The following is a 15,632-nucleotide window of genomic DNA, read 5'->3' on the forward strand; positions in this document are numbered from 1 at the left end:
ATCTTTTCATGCTGCAGAAAAACAGTTTTATTCTTCTTGCAAACTGTAAAATGTCTCTAATGTTTCTACTTATTCCCCTGTGCTACAGCTAAAGCATATCTATTAAGAAATTATTACAGTGTTCCTCTTAAATTACAAACCATCTGAGACTAAACAAAAAATTCTGTTCTTTCAAAGGCCGTTCTGTTTCTTCAGAGTATTGAAAGGGAGAAAAATTCAGGTGAAAAGGCTTTTGCTGAGTACCTGTGGTGCATTTGCTGTTGTATTTGCTGTAACTAACTTTGAAATCAAGTAGGCATTTGCTAAATTCAACACCAATAATAAAGTTACTGTAAGTATAGAAACAGTGTCTGATTTCAGAAAACTAAATTAATGTGAAAAACTATTTCCAAGCAGATGAGAGAAGCAGATAATCTAACTCCATCTGATTTGCAAGATGATGTACGATCGGGAGTATCTGCCATAGATGTGCTGAGCAACGGATGTGACAGCAGTGAGTTTAACTTTGTGTATCCCTTTTACCTTTTGATAACTGGTATAAAAGTATACCATTTCCACTATCTCCAGTTTTCTTTTACTGTGCATTTGAAAGTTGTCCTTTTCTTAGTTGGCTCAGAAATGTTTGTATATTCAAGCTAGTGAAAGCCTGCTTTTACCTTTTCATTTGTATATGCTAGAAATGAGACATGGGAGTTTAGTGAGTCCTGACATAATAACATCATCATCTCTGTGGCCAAAGGCAGCTTATGACCTTTTTACTTGTTTAAGTAGGTTGTCTTGCACAGTTCTGCTGGTTTTGAGTTCTCTGTGTTTGTAACCTCTGGGGTGGGGGAACTGTCTCTTTCTCTAGGTACCGGATCAAATCTGGCAGCTAAACTGAATGAGCAGTTACAAACATCAGACCATCCAGATGCTAATGTCATGGCTTACCTGCAGTACTGTGGCATGTTTCCAGATATTATGGAATCAGTGAGAGAAAAAGAAATGCTTTCCCCGCAACTAAAGGTAATATATAAATCATGTAAGCATACTAGTGAATTAAAATTGGAAGTGCAGAAGTGAAATGCTGATAGTGTTAACTGCTACGTTTGTACTGTAAACTTTCTATAATGGCTTTAACCTCAAATTGAGGTAGGCTACAGGGGGTTCAATTGCAATAGTACTTGAAGAAACATGAGTGATATTAAAAGAGAAATAGTATACTTTCAACATAATAACTGCTGTTTCCCCAAATGTCTAACAGACACTTTCAGCTTACTCAATAGATGAAGGAGGATATAAAAAAAGAGTTGTTAAACATTTAGTTGCTTTCATGGATTGTCAATTATTACTGGAAAACCTGCACAGTCCAGTACCAAATGTTTGGTATGAGCGATTTAGTGTTTCCATTGTTAATGTTTGCTGAAGGGTTGTAGCATGAAACATTGCTTCTTGCAGTACTAACTGAACCTGAACTCAGGTTGGTTCAAGTTAAGTTCTTCACAAAAAGTGCAAAGAAAATACACCAGTAGTTAAGGAAAAATACCGTGGTGTTGTTAAAGTGAGTAGCAAAAAGATACAGCTCTGTGTGAGGGCTGAGGTATTTTTGGTTAGATGTAAGTAGAAAATGGCTTAAATCTCCAGTGACTCTTCCTGAAATGAGACATCTGTGCATTGGATAATAGCTTGTGAACAGGGAATTTGTTTAAAACAGATTATTTTGCTTGACAGTTTTAGGGAAAACGGAGTTTGCTGTGTAAATTAAGACTGATTATTTTGGGAGGTGTTATTTCTATGTAATCTGCTAGACCAAACTAAGGTTGTCTAAATGCATAATTAGGTTATCTGGTATCACTGGCATATGGTGACGTGATAGAACATGGATAATTTTTCTATGAATAAGTACTTCAGAGAGAACAAAGATTGGGTACGGTCCTTTATCTTAGTTGCATGTTTGCATGGTGGCATACACAGCAATAGATAGGCTGGTCTGTGCTTCAACATTTGTACTGTAACAGCACCAATCTCAGTGGTTAGGACACAGTCAGCAGTTACCAGAGAATGTTATGTAAGTGTGTGTAAGTGTATTCTGATTTTGCTAGGCACATCAAGTAGTGGAACAGAACTGCATGCCTTTATTGATATTACAACCAAGTACAAACTTAATTTTGTTGTTTATTTCTACTGCATCCTACTCATATGCTGTCATGATGGTGATGCCTATTTTCGAATATTTAGTATTGCTTTCTTTTTCTTTCTCAGACTGTGCTGAAGTTGGTGTATGAGGAGAGCCACAAGATATTGGCTTTGTCAGAACATTCCTTTGGTTTTAAGGAGCTGAAGAACGTTCATCAGACAAAAGCAATCATGGAAGGATGGCAAAAAGAGGGCTTAGCCTTGCTGAATGCTATACAGTCACTGAAAGATTATCTTAGCAAGATGGAAGATAGAGGAGATAAGGTAAGACACGGAAGATGGCTTCCACCCTTTAAAATCTGCTTGACTTTTTTTAGTATGTATATATTTGGGTATATGCATATGCTGTGTTATTATGTGTATATACATACATATGTAAGAGGAACAGAAAACTACGAAGATTTGAACAGGACTCTCGAATGCCTTGGCTCTACTTAAATTAGTAGTAATGTATCAGTAATGACATCAATGAGTAGGTTAGAGAGAGATCATATAGGTGTTGTGGTTTGTTTGGGTTTTTGTGTTTGTTTTTTTCCAATAAAAACCAACACAGGAGCATTCGGATTTTGCTACTGATTGTAGAGGAGAACTTCTTTTAAGTACAGAGTATGTCTGAGTAGGAGAAAAACGTGCTGCAAATTGACCTGATGTTTCATGTCTCCAGTCCTGGGTGTGGTGATGAAGTTGTGTTAGTGGAAGAACTGGTATATGTAGTGAAACAACAAGAAAATAAGGCCTCTGAGTGTTATGCTCCCAAATCACTTCTATTCCCTCATACTTAATTTTGAAGTTTGATCTGGACATGGATACTATCATTGTTTTAAAGATTTACTAATTCAGTTGTTAAATCACGCCCTGTGCATCAATCTAGATTGGGTGGGATCATGAGGCTTTTATGGGAGTCTGTGTTTTGGTACCATTTTCTCAAACTCTTGTGTCTTGTGTTATAAAGCCTGTTGATTATTTTACCTAGGAGTCAGAAATAAAGTAGTGACCACCAGACTGGGCAGGGAAAAAGAAATGCTTGCTAAAATAATTCTATCTGGAGCTTCACAAACTTCTCTTGCAAAGAGTGTATCATGAGCTAACTCCATATCGGTTTGGGATTTTTTCATTGTAACAATTAGCTTTCAGCTTCAGTGTATAAACTACTATTAATAACTACTGTGCTGTTAAGAAGCTAGTGAAGTTGGGTCTTCTGTTTCATAAGGTTAACTTTTTGAATCAAAAAGATGTACAAACTTGGTCATTTGGATTTGCCTCCTTTTAACAGTTGTACATATGAGGGTTACTCTGGGATTTATCTTTGTAGAAGGAAGAAAGAATATACTGGTAGATTAAACAGGACTTGGTTCTTTTTTAGGAGGAACAGAGGCAGATGGTTGTGGAGCACCTTTTCTCTTCAGACCGGAACAACTTGCTCTCTGAGATACAGGAGCTTCGAGCTCAACTACGCATGACACATCTTCAGAATCAAGAGAAGCTACAACAGTTGCAGGAAACTCTTACTAATGTAGAAGATCAAGGGAGCAAACAAGAACACCAGCTTCGAAGGAAAGGTAGTAATTGTCAAGTTCTTGTCTTCTGCTTTTCTATGTCAGTTCTTTCTTTTTTTGCCTAGCAGATAAAAGGAAAAAAAGTATAAACTGTTCTGCAAAGAAGCTGATGATAAACAGTTCTTCAGTTTAATTAGTGCACTTACGGTTCCTGCTATTTTTGCAGGCTAAGAAGCAGGCCTTTTCTTCTTAATTCAAATGTTAGTGGTTAAGAAAACTTTGTGAAAAATAAAGAAGCTTAAAAAAAACCAACAGGATATTTGATATATATACATATTTGATGAAAATATATATATATATTTGATGTTAAATCAATGCTTTTTCCTAACAAGTTGTAGAATCTATTATTAATAGGTGATCTGCAGTATATCACAGTAGCTCATTTAGTCTGATACAGCTTTTATATTCTTCCCTTGTCCACTAGCAGCAAAACTTTAGCATATTTCGTAGAACCATAGAATCGCCAAGGTTGGAAAAGACCTAAAAGATCATTCATTCCAACTGTTCACCTATTATCAATAGCCCAATAGCAATATTTGTATATCTTTCCAGTTATTCATATCATATATGAAAATAAATGAATTCTCTGGTCAAGAATACTTTACTACAGCTCATTTTTCTGCAATTGGAGCAGTATGACTGATAAACTTAATGTCAAAATCTCTGTAAAATGAATGTTCGTGTTTTCTTATCCTAGTTGAATTATTGGAATATAAACTTCAGCAGGAAAAATGCATTGTGAGTGACCTGCATAGCACACTGTCTGAGGAGCAGAAGAGAGCCTCTGAAACATGTGAACTCTTGAATCAAGAAAAAGCAGCAGTATCAACCCTGAAGTCAGATCTGTATGAACATAAACAAGAAAATGAAAGGCTGCAGAAATCTCTAGAAGAGCATCAGAGAGAAATAAACAAGCTCCGGTGAGAAGTACAGTTTGTATATTTAAATTTATTAACTAGTCTGAGAAAGCTTTATATATGCTGAATCCACAAATACACCTCTGTTACTTTTCATATGTATATTAGCTTTCATTCAAATTTACACATTTACCTTCTTCCGCAGAATCTCAATGGTCAAGGCATATTGTATGGCCGTAGTAAAAGTGATGAGATAATCACCTCTTAACTACAGCATGGTATCTGTCCCTCCTGTGCCTCTCTGGGGGTTTAACACCACTAGGTAGATCAGCTCCACCACATCACACTCTTATTCTCTGTCCTCAATAGAATAGATGGAGAAAGTATGATGAAAAAGGCTGATGGGTTGAGATAAGAACAGGGAGATCCCTCAACAATTACTGTCACAGTCAAAACAATATAAGAGAGAATAATGTAGCATAGTGCCTATTGCTAATGAAGTTTAGCAGGGAGAACTAAAAATAAACTTAAAACACCTCCTCCCATCCACCTCTTCCTCCCAGAGTATTGCAAGGGAATGGCTACAGTCAGTCCCTAACACTTCTTCATCTGCAGCTTCTCCATGGTCAGTCCCCTCCTCTGTTCCATGTGGGGTCCCTTCCCCAAAATGCCATTCTTCCCCAACCAATCTTGTGTGGACCGAGGGGTCTGCAGCTCTCCAAGCACTACTCCGGCACTGCTCTGTTCCACAGGGCCCATCCCTCAATAGCACATTGCTCCAACATGGGGCCTCTCGGGCAGCAGCTCCCCCAGACCTCCTGCTGCAGTTTTTAAGTCTGCCCCAGAGGCACACCCAACACCCATGGCTCAGCAGCAGGTCTCTTTTGAAGTAGCTGGAGCTGGCTGTGATCTGATGTGGAGTAGTGCTGGGCTCTGCTCACAGAGGGCACTCCTGCGACCCCCCACTACCAATACCTTGCCATGCAAATCTAACTCATCTTCACTATTCTGCTTCTTTTGTCTTGGTCTCTTGCTTGGCACTTTTGTCTGCCTGTCATTTTGCTGTGTTCTTTTTATAATTTTTCTTTCCACCTTCTTATTCCTAGTGTATGCCACTGGTTTTCTTTCCTTTCACAGGACACACATTTTGTTCCAGCAACATAGATTATTTATCCCTGTCTTTTGTTAGTTACTTATAGGATAATTTTAGCTCTGCTTGCAGGGAGAGAAACTGTTTTCAGATGCAAATATTTGTGACTTGAAACTGACCCTATAAGAAAGAAGCCCACATAGGGAAGTAAATCTGTAGGTCAGATCACAAAAAGTAATCCAAAGCGTCTCACTTGCATCACTAGAGAAGGATATTTTGTTCTGAACATACAAATGTCATTTTGAACTTTTCAGTTCTGAATTGGAAAGTAAAGAGAAGGATTTGACAGCTACTCTGCTGGAGTTGCAGACTGAACGTCTGACTGAAACAGAGCTGCGAGTTTTGCTTGAGGAGCAACAGCTTCAGCATAAGAAAGCAGAAGATGAAAAGAAAAAGACCTTGGAGGTAATGCCCAACATCTTAACCTCATACACCAAGAGAAGTGAACTAACAAGTTAATTTTGTACTATTTTATATCCAGTGTTTTCATTCAATGACAGTTTACAAAAAAGAAAAAAAGCTTCTACCTAATGTGCATGGCATTTTTCCCATGCGGAATTGAAGCTTTCTGTTATTTTCCTTTACAGCAGCTATGCAAATAAGCAGACACTGAATGCATCCTTTTGACATCTTAATGTTTTCAGATCCTTATACTTTCTTAGGGTCAGTTTTGTACCACCTGTTGCTGTACAGAGAGACAGACAGACTCCACAATTGTGTAACCAGGCCTTTCATTACAAAGCAGGTGTGCTGTGAGGATGTGCAGTGTGTCACTGAGATTACAGAGAAAAGCAAGCATTGATACAAATGCTTGGGAGAAAGTAACAGAAACCTTTCTAATGTAATTTATCTGAGGTCCAGCAGTCTTTGTTTTGTTTTGGTTTTGTTTCTGTACCCTATTTTCTGAATTGAATGGGAAACAAATTACCAGCTTTCTCACTGATACTGTGATAGAAATGAATCTTGCAAAGGACATAATCATCTTCTCATTCCTGTCTTTTTAACATATGTCTTTTGTAGAATTACAAACCAAAGCCAAACTCCTCTGACAATTTCCTTATGGTTTGCCCTCTGATTTTTGTTCTCCTTCTGGTAATTATTTAAGTGTGTAGGTGTTTTCTCTTTGTTGGTTTGGCTTTTTTTCTGCTTTTATGGTGGAGCACGTTAGCACTGTGTGTATCTTGTACAAGGGCTGTTCATGCAGAGAACACGGGGACCATATTGGTCAAAAGCAAAGTGAAAGTGCACTGCCCCAGGTAAAGCTGTGCAAGAGGTGTAACCATTCTCAGGTGACTGCAGTCCTGCATTCCCAGTACTACAGAAAACTGATGGTACCAGGTTTGTGCCGCTTAGTGGTCAGAGATCTGGTGCTGCCTGGGGAGAGAGGGCAGAAAACCCTGCCATGTTTGTTCTGGCTTCCTGAGGCTGCCCCTTCATTTACTTGCTTCCTTTATGAAATCAGACTAATGAAAATGGGTTATTGTCATCAGTCTGTTCTGCATTTTTTAAATAGGTGGGCTGTAAAACCAAAAGGTTTTATAGATAGTCTTACTGCTTAGATGACTGTTTATTAGTGTTTTTTAATCAAAATTCAGGTTATTTCTGCTTCAGATATCATTTAAGATGATTGGGTAATGTTAAAAAAAAAAAAGATAAATTGATTTCTCAGTGAGGTTATTAATGATTGAAGGAAAAATAATGTACCACAAGGTATATTCATATTAAGATCCTTGGTTGTATTAATTGGTATCGTGACTGTAAAGAGCATGTTTCTGGCACTCAGAAAATTGAACTTGTGTTTATAAATTAATTTTTTAAATACCTGAACTAGTCTGGCTCAATCTTGATTTCTTTTCTCCTTGAATAAAATATAATTTTGAAAATTACTGAATGCCAGAGCACCCCACAAATGAGTGCTTATGTTAAAATATCACTGTGTTTCTCTCATTGTGCAGGATTTACAGGCTGCCTTGGATTTGCAGATGGTGCAAAATAACAAGCTGTCTGTATCCTTAGAGCATGAACAAATAATAAATGATAATCTCCGCAAGGAACTTCGGATAGAATATTCCCGCTGTGAAGCGTTATTGTCTCAAGAACATGACAAAGTGTTGGAGCTACAGAAGAACTTGGATGCTGAGAGAAATCATTCTATGGAGCTCTTGAATTCCTTGAATCACGAGCGTGTTTTGACAGAACAGTTGAGCATGCAAGCTAAGGAGGAGGCTTCCTGTCAGCGCAGGGAGTTATTGCTAGAACAGGCCCTTATCCGAGAGCTCCAAGCCCAGCTGGAGGAAGAGAGATCCCGCAAGGCAGAGCTAGCTGCTATCATTGAGAAAACACACCAGAAAGCCATTCGTTCCAAAAGGCAACTAGAGGCTGAAGTACAGATGTGTTGTGAAGAAACACAAATGGAGAATGAGACCACTAACAAACTCCGAGCAACACTGGAATCTCTTAGGAGTCAAAAGCAAGAGGTAATCCATTCCCTGGAGGCCCAGAAGGAGAGAGAGGCAAAGTTGAAAGCTAACTGGGAAGAATTGCAGTTACTCTTCAAAACAGTGCAAGATAAAAATAAGAAAGAGTAGAGAGAGCAAAGGCAGCAGCAACAAACAGAAACAAAGAGGAGGGCTGACAGAAGGATCAGGAGAGACTTGTAAGAATGTCTGAGTCTTCCCTTAGATTGAATTAACCATGAATTGGTAATTAACACAGTGCATAATGTCCTCTAATTAAAATGTTTCCTTCCCTGTAACAGAGTGTTATGAAAAATGCTTTAAACCAGCTGCCTGCATTTTTCAAATGTAGCTGTTTTCTGGGTTTAGTTTAGGTCTATGTTGGGGATTGCCTCTTGTTAGCAAATGGAGGAGACATTAAGTGTGGTTTAAACATAGTAGGTAACCAAACTAGGTTTCACCCTTGTTTCTCAGCTCCTTCACTTTCATTAGAGGAACAAGGGGGCTTTGTAGACTTTCTGAAGACTTGCAAGTTGCAAAGTCAGGAAATGGATGGAGATGATGCTCACTCTGTAGTTAAATGGCTTCCTGGTAGCCCTGGAGTGCAGTAGTATAAGTTTCCCCCTGTAAAGTGGTACATGGCTTAAGAAACACTGAGATGTGGATATGTTAGTTGGGTGTGGTGCTTTCATATGTGGTCTGCATATCTAAATCCATATGTACTGGGGTGTGTGTATGTACAAGTGGCAATTTATTACTACTTATTCTGTTAAAATAGCAAAACTTGGAACTGCAACACCAAAGGGATGAACAAAGAATTAAAGAGATGCAGGAAATCATGGCGATCTTAGAGGAAACAGAAAGAAGTCCTCCATCTCCCAGCAGTCAACGAGGACCGTTGTGTACTTCAGACAAAGATCAAAATGCCAAAGAGCCCATGACAAAAGAAACTGAAAAATTCAACTTGCAGCAGCAGCAACAGCTGGAGAAGATAAGACAACAGTTGCTTTTTGTAGCTGCACGTCTCGTTGAGTTAATGTGTAAAACTGTAGATAAGTGAGTAGCTTAAATGCTGTTCATAAAACAGTAGTTTTCTCTCCATACAGCTTCTGAACTCGCACAGATCATGGCTGAGAGCCATCAGCTAAAGGAAATGGATTGCGTATCATTTCCTCTGCTTACAAGATTGCGATGTGAAACCATGATTACGTGGTGCTTAGCAGACTGTGTTTAGAAGGTTGTCATCCCCATTCCTGTAAAAATCATTTATGCCTGCCTGCAAACCAGATCTGTGAAGTAACCTTTCATAAAAAGAGCAACTCCAAAAAGAGAAAACAGGAGTTTGAAGGAGTTTTTTTTTTAGTTTGCAGTGAGCAAATAAATCCGGATTGGAGAGCAATCAGAAAAACAGCTTAATCAAGGCAGCTGCAGGTTTGGAATGGTGGGCTGTATTGAGGAAGGGAAAAGTTGGCCAAGCTCAGTAATTTTTAGTTTCTATGGCAGCAAAGTAAAATACCAATAAAATTTTGCTGCAGCCTGAATTTGCATGGTTGAATTTCACACTGGTAGAGAATACGGATTTCTGAATAAGTTTTTGTTCAGCACTATTTAGAAATTCCACTATTTAATAAAAATTTCTGATTCATTGTGTTGTGTTTGATAGGTAGTAAATGAGGACAGCATCAAAACTTAAGATATTTCAATGGGGAGGAAGAATGTGTGCTAACTATAATATAAGATCACTAAAAATCAACCATACTGACAAAGTGTTTCTTTTTAACAGAACGGTTAGTGACTGGTATGTATCAAATGATGAAGCTGTAGCATCTTTACTGCAGACATTAAAGGAACTAAAATCAGATTTATTGACTCCTCCTGCATCTCAGGTGAGGAAAATGGCATATATTTGTTCATTATCAGGAGGTTGTTCTGTGTTCTTTGGGTTCTGGTACACATCTAAGTTGTGGCAGTGTTGGTGGTGTTTGTGTTGTAGGGGTTTGTTTTAGTGTTCTGAGGAAATCTGTTTTTTTCAGCTTGATGGTAGAAAAAAGACAGGAACTCCTATACTCACACCATCTTTATGCCAACATATTTAGTATGCGTTTTTCTATGTATGTCTCTTTCTCTGTTGCATTGCTGAGTCTACTACCAAAGGAATTCTTTTCCTAGTTATGTAATAAGTATATAATACGTCTGAGGATATCAAACAGTGGAAAGAGTTGTTTCCTTTTCTGAATATGTCCAGGCACAGTTATTTTTCAGCAAACTGCCAAGCATTTTTCAAAAAGCAAAACAGTCATTTGTCATTTCATGAGGGAAATTTTGTCTCATAGCTGCAGTATTGCAGGTATTTTACACACCTTAGTAAAACTCAGTAGAACTCAGGTGTATTGTTAGATAACACATAAAAGATAAATCTCTTACATTTCATATTATTCACCAGATAACTTTGCACTGTCATATATGTCTTTCTGTAGTTAAGAGACCTTCAAACGCGTTGTAGCCCTTCTGGCCTTGGATTAAGCAGATTTAACAAGAATTTTGTCTCTATTAGATTTATCTTCCCTCTATTCTCTCACTGCTTGACCTACAAATTTGCATGAGATCCCTAGGAAAAAAAAACCTTTGAGAAAGAGTTGTGACTGTTAAGAGGCTTTTGTAGCTTCTGTTGTTTTCACGTGTTCTATAATATAAGCATGATCTTCAAAAACATGGCAAGGCATGGTGCAAGCTCTCCCTGTGTCTTACTGCTTACAAAAGACAATAAACCTTCTGTCATCTGTGAAACCACTTTTGTGGTTGCCAAGTGGATCATCTCCAGTCCTGAGGGGAGAGGGTTGTACCCTCTCACAGGTAGGCATTTTTGAAGTTATTTCAGCTGTTTTCCTTTCAGAAAACTAAGAGTCTGTGGGGGTGTTGAGCCTCCTTATGACTCAACTTGTCAGACTTAGTATAGCTCTCTCTGGATCTGAGCTATTTGTCTGACTCAGCTTACTACAAGTTACCGCTCAACTGGAAAAGGAAAAAAACATGTTCAGGTTCATTAGGTCTTCTGCTTTAGAAACTCTACTGCAGATGCTTTTTTAATGCTCCTAGCTTTTCCACAATCAGCTTCCTTAGTTCTAAGCTTCTAACAAGATACCAGTGAATGCCAAGCTGAATAAGCAGTTGCTCCTGTTGTTGGATCGCTTAGATCTGGAGAAAGTTGTTGTAATGACCACAGTGAAACAAAGGTCTCTATTCTTCTTTATGATAAGAAGTTTTTAGAGGAGCAGTCTAAAGACATGCTATCATTTAGCTTAGAGTACAAACACACCTTGATATCTCTTTTCTGCGGGCAAATGTCCCTCTTTTCTGCCTCCTTTTCAGGTTATTCTCTAGAACTGCGTCTTGATTCAGGTGCTTCTCTGCATTTCTTCTTCTGTTAAGTGTGCTTAACTACATGCTTTAGAAACTTTGGGGGTCTGATAAATAAAGAACTGTTAGAGAAGTTAGCAAAATGTTACAGAATAGAAGAGACCAAAACAAGCTGATGGTAATCTTATGTCAACTGATGCAGTAGAAATCAAGCACGTAGGTGAATATCAGGTAGGATTCCTCAGACAATGTGTGTTACTTCGAATTCAGCCTTCGAATTCAGCTTTTGTAGCTTTAGGACTGCAAAAGGCCTGGGAGGGAAGGAGCATACTCCTTACTGGGATGGTCTGTGGAGAGATCAGTGCTGCTTCCCTCCAGTTCAGCATAAGACATGTGGGTTTTATTTGAACTGACTTTGATATCAATTACCTGAAGCGTTTTTTGTATTCTCTGTCCTTTTCTCTATCCTGGATCCATAGATGCTATTTTTCCTCATCTAACTGGCCATAGTGATATACCTTCCATGCTTTAGTTTATCCAACTTTAGTATAGAAGTCTGAATTTGTATCGGCCATGTCTAAATTAGATGGTAAGCGTGGGACAAGGATTTAACCTGGAAAGGAGGAAATACCTAATTTTAAAACAGTTCAGAAAATTGTATTAGATTCTTGGCATTTTAGTGTTTTGCTGTGTTTTAAGCTCTTCTTCTGTATGCTGAGAAGTAGAAAGCCTTTGGTTTCTGCAATTGTAAAGGAAGTTGCAAAGTCAGAATGGAGGGAGGTGAATTATTTGCTGCAAAGATACGGACAGCATGGAAACACATTTTTTGTTCTATAAAGAAACCATAGCAGGAATCAGTTTCTTTGATACATCTGCTGTTGGATAATAGGGACCTTAGAAGTCTGTCACAGAGCTGACAGAATAAATTAGCACTGCCAGCAGGAATTCTTGAGAAAAAGCTTCAGCACCAAGCACGTAGCGGGGCTGGTAATACATGTACATACCAATCATTAACTGACTTAAGAGTTTTGTTGATATTTTGTTGCTGTGCATGTTGCAGATACTGAAAATATTTCTCTTTAATGGCTCTCTTGTATTACTCTTTGTTATACAAGATTTTTTGCTTGTGAAATTATGTTCTTCATGGAAGACAAATATAAATGTCGAAAATAACTGTACTGAAATATTCTTAAGAAATAACTCTTGAAGAAGTTCAGACTCCTAGTGAGGCTGTACTAAAATGAGCTACAAGAAGAAATTGGGGTCAGCTGTGTGTACTGGCTCCTGTACTGTATAGATTTGATTTCAAAGGACAAAATGCTAACCATCTCAAAAACATCTTTCCTCTTGGTTCTGATCTGCTGCATGATACATTGATGTAACTGTTGACACTTAAATTGATATAAAGAGGGTTATGAAGGCAGAACTTCTGTAAAAATTGAATCTGGAGTTGTTGGTCTCCTGGAAGAGTTGATTTACCACAAAACTAAATATTCTCATAGTTGAATGCTGTTTTCTTAGAGGTTACATCTGTGTATGCTTTACAAGGTGCTTTTGTGCATGTATGTAAACAAACACATTTGTATGTCCGTTTCTCTGCTGCTTCTGGATATGGAAGCAAGCCAAATGATTTGACTTGAGATGTTTGACTGTGGAAGGAACGTTCAGGAATTACCATGGCTCACTCACTTATGGTTTCTTTTTTAGATCAGATTTACAGATGATACCAACCCTGTTCAAGAACTGGAAAGAGCTGCTTGGCGGCAAGAAAGAAGCATTCTGCAGAATGCACTGAAACAGGCAGAGTCTGAACTGGCTAAAGCAACTGCTGAAACTGAAAACAAACAAGCAGTGGAAACGCTCAATCCTAAGGTAAAATGATAGTGATGCTTGGCAAACAGCTGTCTGGAGCTGCAGGAGCAGGCAACATTAGAGGCATTAGCACATCATTTAAACTAGGTGTGTTCAGCCCATGGACCACATGTGGCTGTGAAGAACACATAATGTGGTCCCACAAGACTGTACACATTAAGCATATGATGCGACTTTTCATTAAAATAATAATGAGTTGATTGCACATAACTTGAGTGTTGACTGTGTGGAAGACCATGGAATGCTGTGGAGGGGGGGAATGCAGAGCAGGTCTCACTCCATCTCTTGTGGCCTCTATGCACTCAGTCTGATAAACACTGCATGTGTTACACATGACTTGCTTGTGCCACTTGATGAGTAAAATGCAGTTACTGCCAATAATAATACCCGATAGTAAGAGCCAGTTCCTTGGCCTGCATCAAAAAATGGGTGGGAGGCCAGCAGGGTGAGAGACGTGATTGTTTCCCTCCTTTGCCCTTGTGAGGCCCCACCTGCAGTACTGTGATGAGGTGTGGGGGTCCCCAGTACAGGCAGGACGTGGAGCTGTTGGAGTGGGTACAGCGGAGGGCCACAAAGATGATCAGAGGTCTGGAGCCCCTTTTCTATGAAGAAAGATTGAGAGAGCTGGGGTGCCTTGGCTCCTCTGTTCTCACTAGCTGCATTGTTCTTCTGTACACAGTGATTGTCTTTACAGATAAATGTAAATGAAGAGCACTCTTTTCCTGTATGTCCCTCATCAGAAAAGATCCTTTATAACTCTCTTAGTGTTAAACAGAAACTTGCACCAAGAATCATCTATCTCTTGAGAATTGTTTTTACTTTTAAATGTGAAGAAGATTCAGATAAGCATGGAATTATCAAATGTTGTTGTTTTTTTTCCTTAGTTTTAAATTTTTCTGACAGATTTGTTTGTAATCAAGTCAGACACCTCAGCATGCTTCCTGGTTAATATTTATGTAATGCAATTGCTGTCATTGCAGATTAAAAGTGTTAGAATCTTCTTGCTGGAAAATGCAGTCAACTTTTCTAGGCTTGCTATAGCTAAATTTTCATGGCTTTAATTTTTTTTCTTACAGTTACAGAGATTATATAGGAAGTACCTAAGAGCAGAGAGCTTTAGAAAGGCTCTGGTATATCAGAAGAAATACCTCCTGCTGCTTCTTGGTGGATTTCAAGACTGTGAACAAGCAACTCTCTCTCTAATAGCACGCATGGGAATCTACCCCTCGCCTGCAGACCTGCAACTTTCTGCCTCCCGCTCCCGCCCCTTTACCAAGTTCAGATGTGCAGTCAGGGCGGTCATTGCTGTATCAAGGTAAAAGCAAAACACTTTCTTGGGCGTAGATAAAATGGGTAGTTGGTATGGTTTATCCTACCTGAATATTAAGCAGAAGCTTTCTCCAGAGCATGACTTGTTAGCTGTAAGTTTGGCCAAATTGCTATTTGAAATCAGGGCTAAGTGGAATTCGTACCAAAACAAAGCTTTCTAAAAGCTGGTTTGCGCATCACTGCACAACAAATACAAGCTGATCATTTCATTTTCCCTTTTATCTATTTGGGACATGCTGGTTAGCCTCTTGTATTGTTACGTTACCAACCCATCAGTGATGATTTTCTTCTCCCAAGCTCAGTAGCCTGTATTTCACTGAGCATGACTCCATCACGCACCATTATTTACTACGGAGTGGATTTTGATATCTGTGCTTAGGATGATATGCTATTCCGTAATGTATTTTGAGCCCACATATTGGGTGGAAAAAATGTAATTTAAAGGTAGTAACTTATGAGCAATCTTCTTGTTTACTAAAAACTGTTAGGATAAAGTTTAAGACTGTCTGGGCTGCTGTCTTTGAAGTGGATGCTATAATGATATCAGTATGAAAGTATAGAGTAACCCTTTGAGGCCCCACAGCTCCCTGGAATTTAGGGCTGGAGTGAAGGAGTAGTGCTAAAACTGGTGAACATTCCCAACTCAAAGCAACTACATCCTAAGACTGTAAAGAGGATGTTGTGGTTAAGTTCCAATGCCTGTTCCTGTTTTGCTGTCCCAGTGAGCCATTTTGAGGGACTGGTTACTGGATTTTCTTATTCTTTTTCCTCCTATATACATAAGGTTACATGGTTATGTGTTCTCAGAATCTAGTTCTTTGGTGTTTAGAAACTGGGGAAAACAAACAAGAGGGGGTTAAAAGCAAACAAACAAAAAGAA

The 15,632-nt window shown here is 38.7% G+C and overlaps 1 protein-coding gene across 14 annotated transcripts in view; it reads left to right on the forward strand.

Annotated features, from left to right (window-relative positions):
• The window catches only part of PCNT (pericentrin), an 83,577-nt gene that overhangs the window by 62,699 nt on the left and 5,246 nt on the right, over window positions 1-15,632 (forward strand). For 13 of the 14 annotated variants that reach the window (XM_015867729.2, XM_015867737.2, XM_015867739.2 and 10 more), the window contains 11 exons: window positions 394-493; window positions 851-1,005; window positions 2,242-2,439; window positions 3,539-3,734; window positions 4,429-4,651; window positions 5,993-6,143; window positions 7,694-8,215; window positions 8,973-9,250; window positions 9,978-10,080; window positions 13,259-13,423; window positions 14,500-14,738. In XM_015867729.2, the coding sequence (XP_015723215.1) occupies window positions 394-493; window positions 851-1,005; window positions 2,242-2,439; window positions 3,539-3,734; window positions 4,429-4,651; window positions 5,993-6,143; window positions 7,694-8,215; window positions 8,973-9,250; window positions 9,978-10,080; window positions 13,259-13,423; window positions 14,500-14,738 (2,330 nt within the window). The remainder of the gene's footprint in view (window positions 1-393; window positions 494-850; window positions 1,006-2,241; window positions 2,440-3,538; window positions 3,735-4,428; window positions 4,652-5,992; window positions 6,144-7,693; window positions 8,216-8,972; window positions 9,251-9,977; window positions 10,081-13,258; window positions 13,424-14,499; window positions 14,739-15,632) is intronic. The other variant, XM_015867730.2, reaches the window with a different exon arrangement.

The sequence above is a fragment of the Coturnix japonica genome, chromosome 7 (assembly GCF_001577835.2).
Source record: "Coturnix japonica isolate 7356 chromosome 7, Coturnix japonica 2.1, whole genome shotgun sequence".
Classification (NCBI taxonomy): Eukaryota; Metazoa; Chordata; class Aves; order Galliformes; family Phasianidae; genus Coturnix; species Coturnix japonica.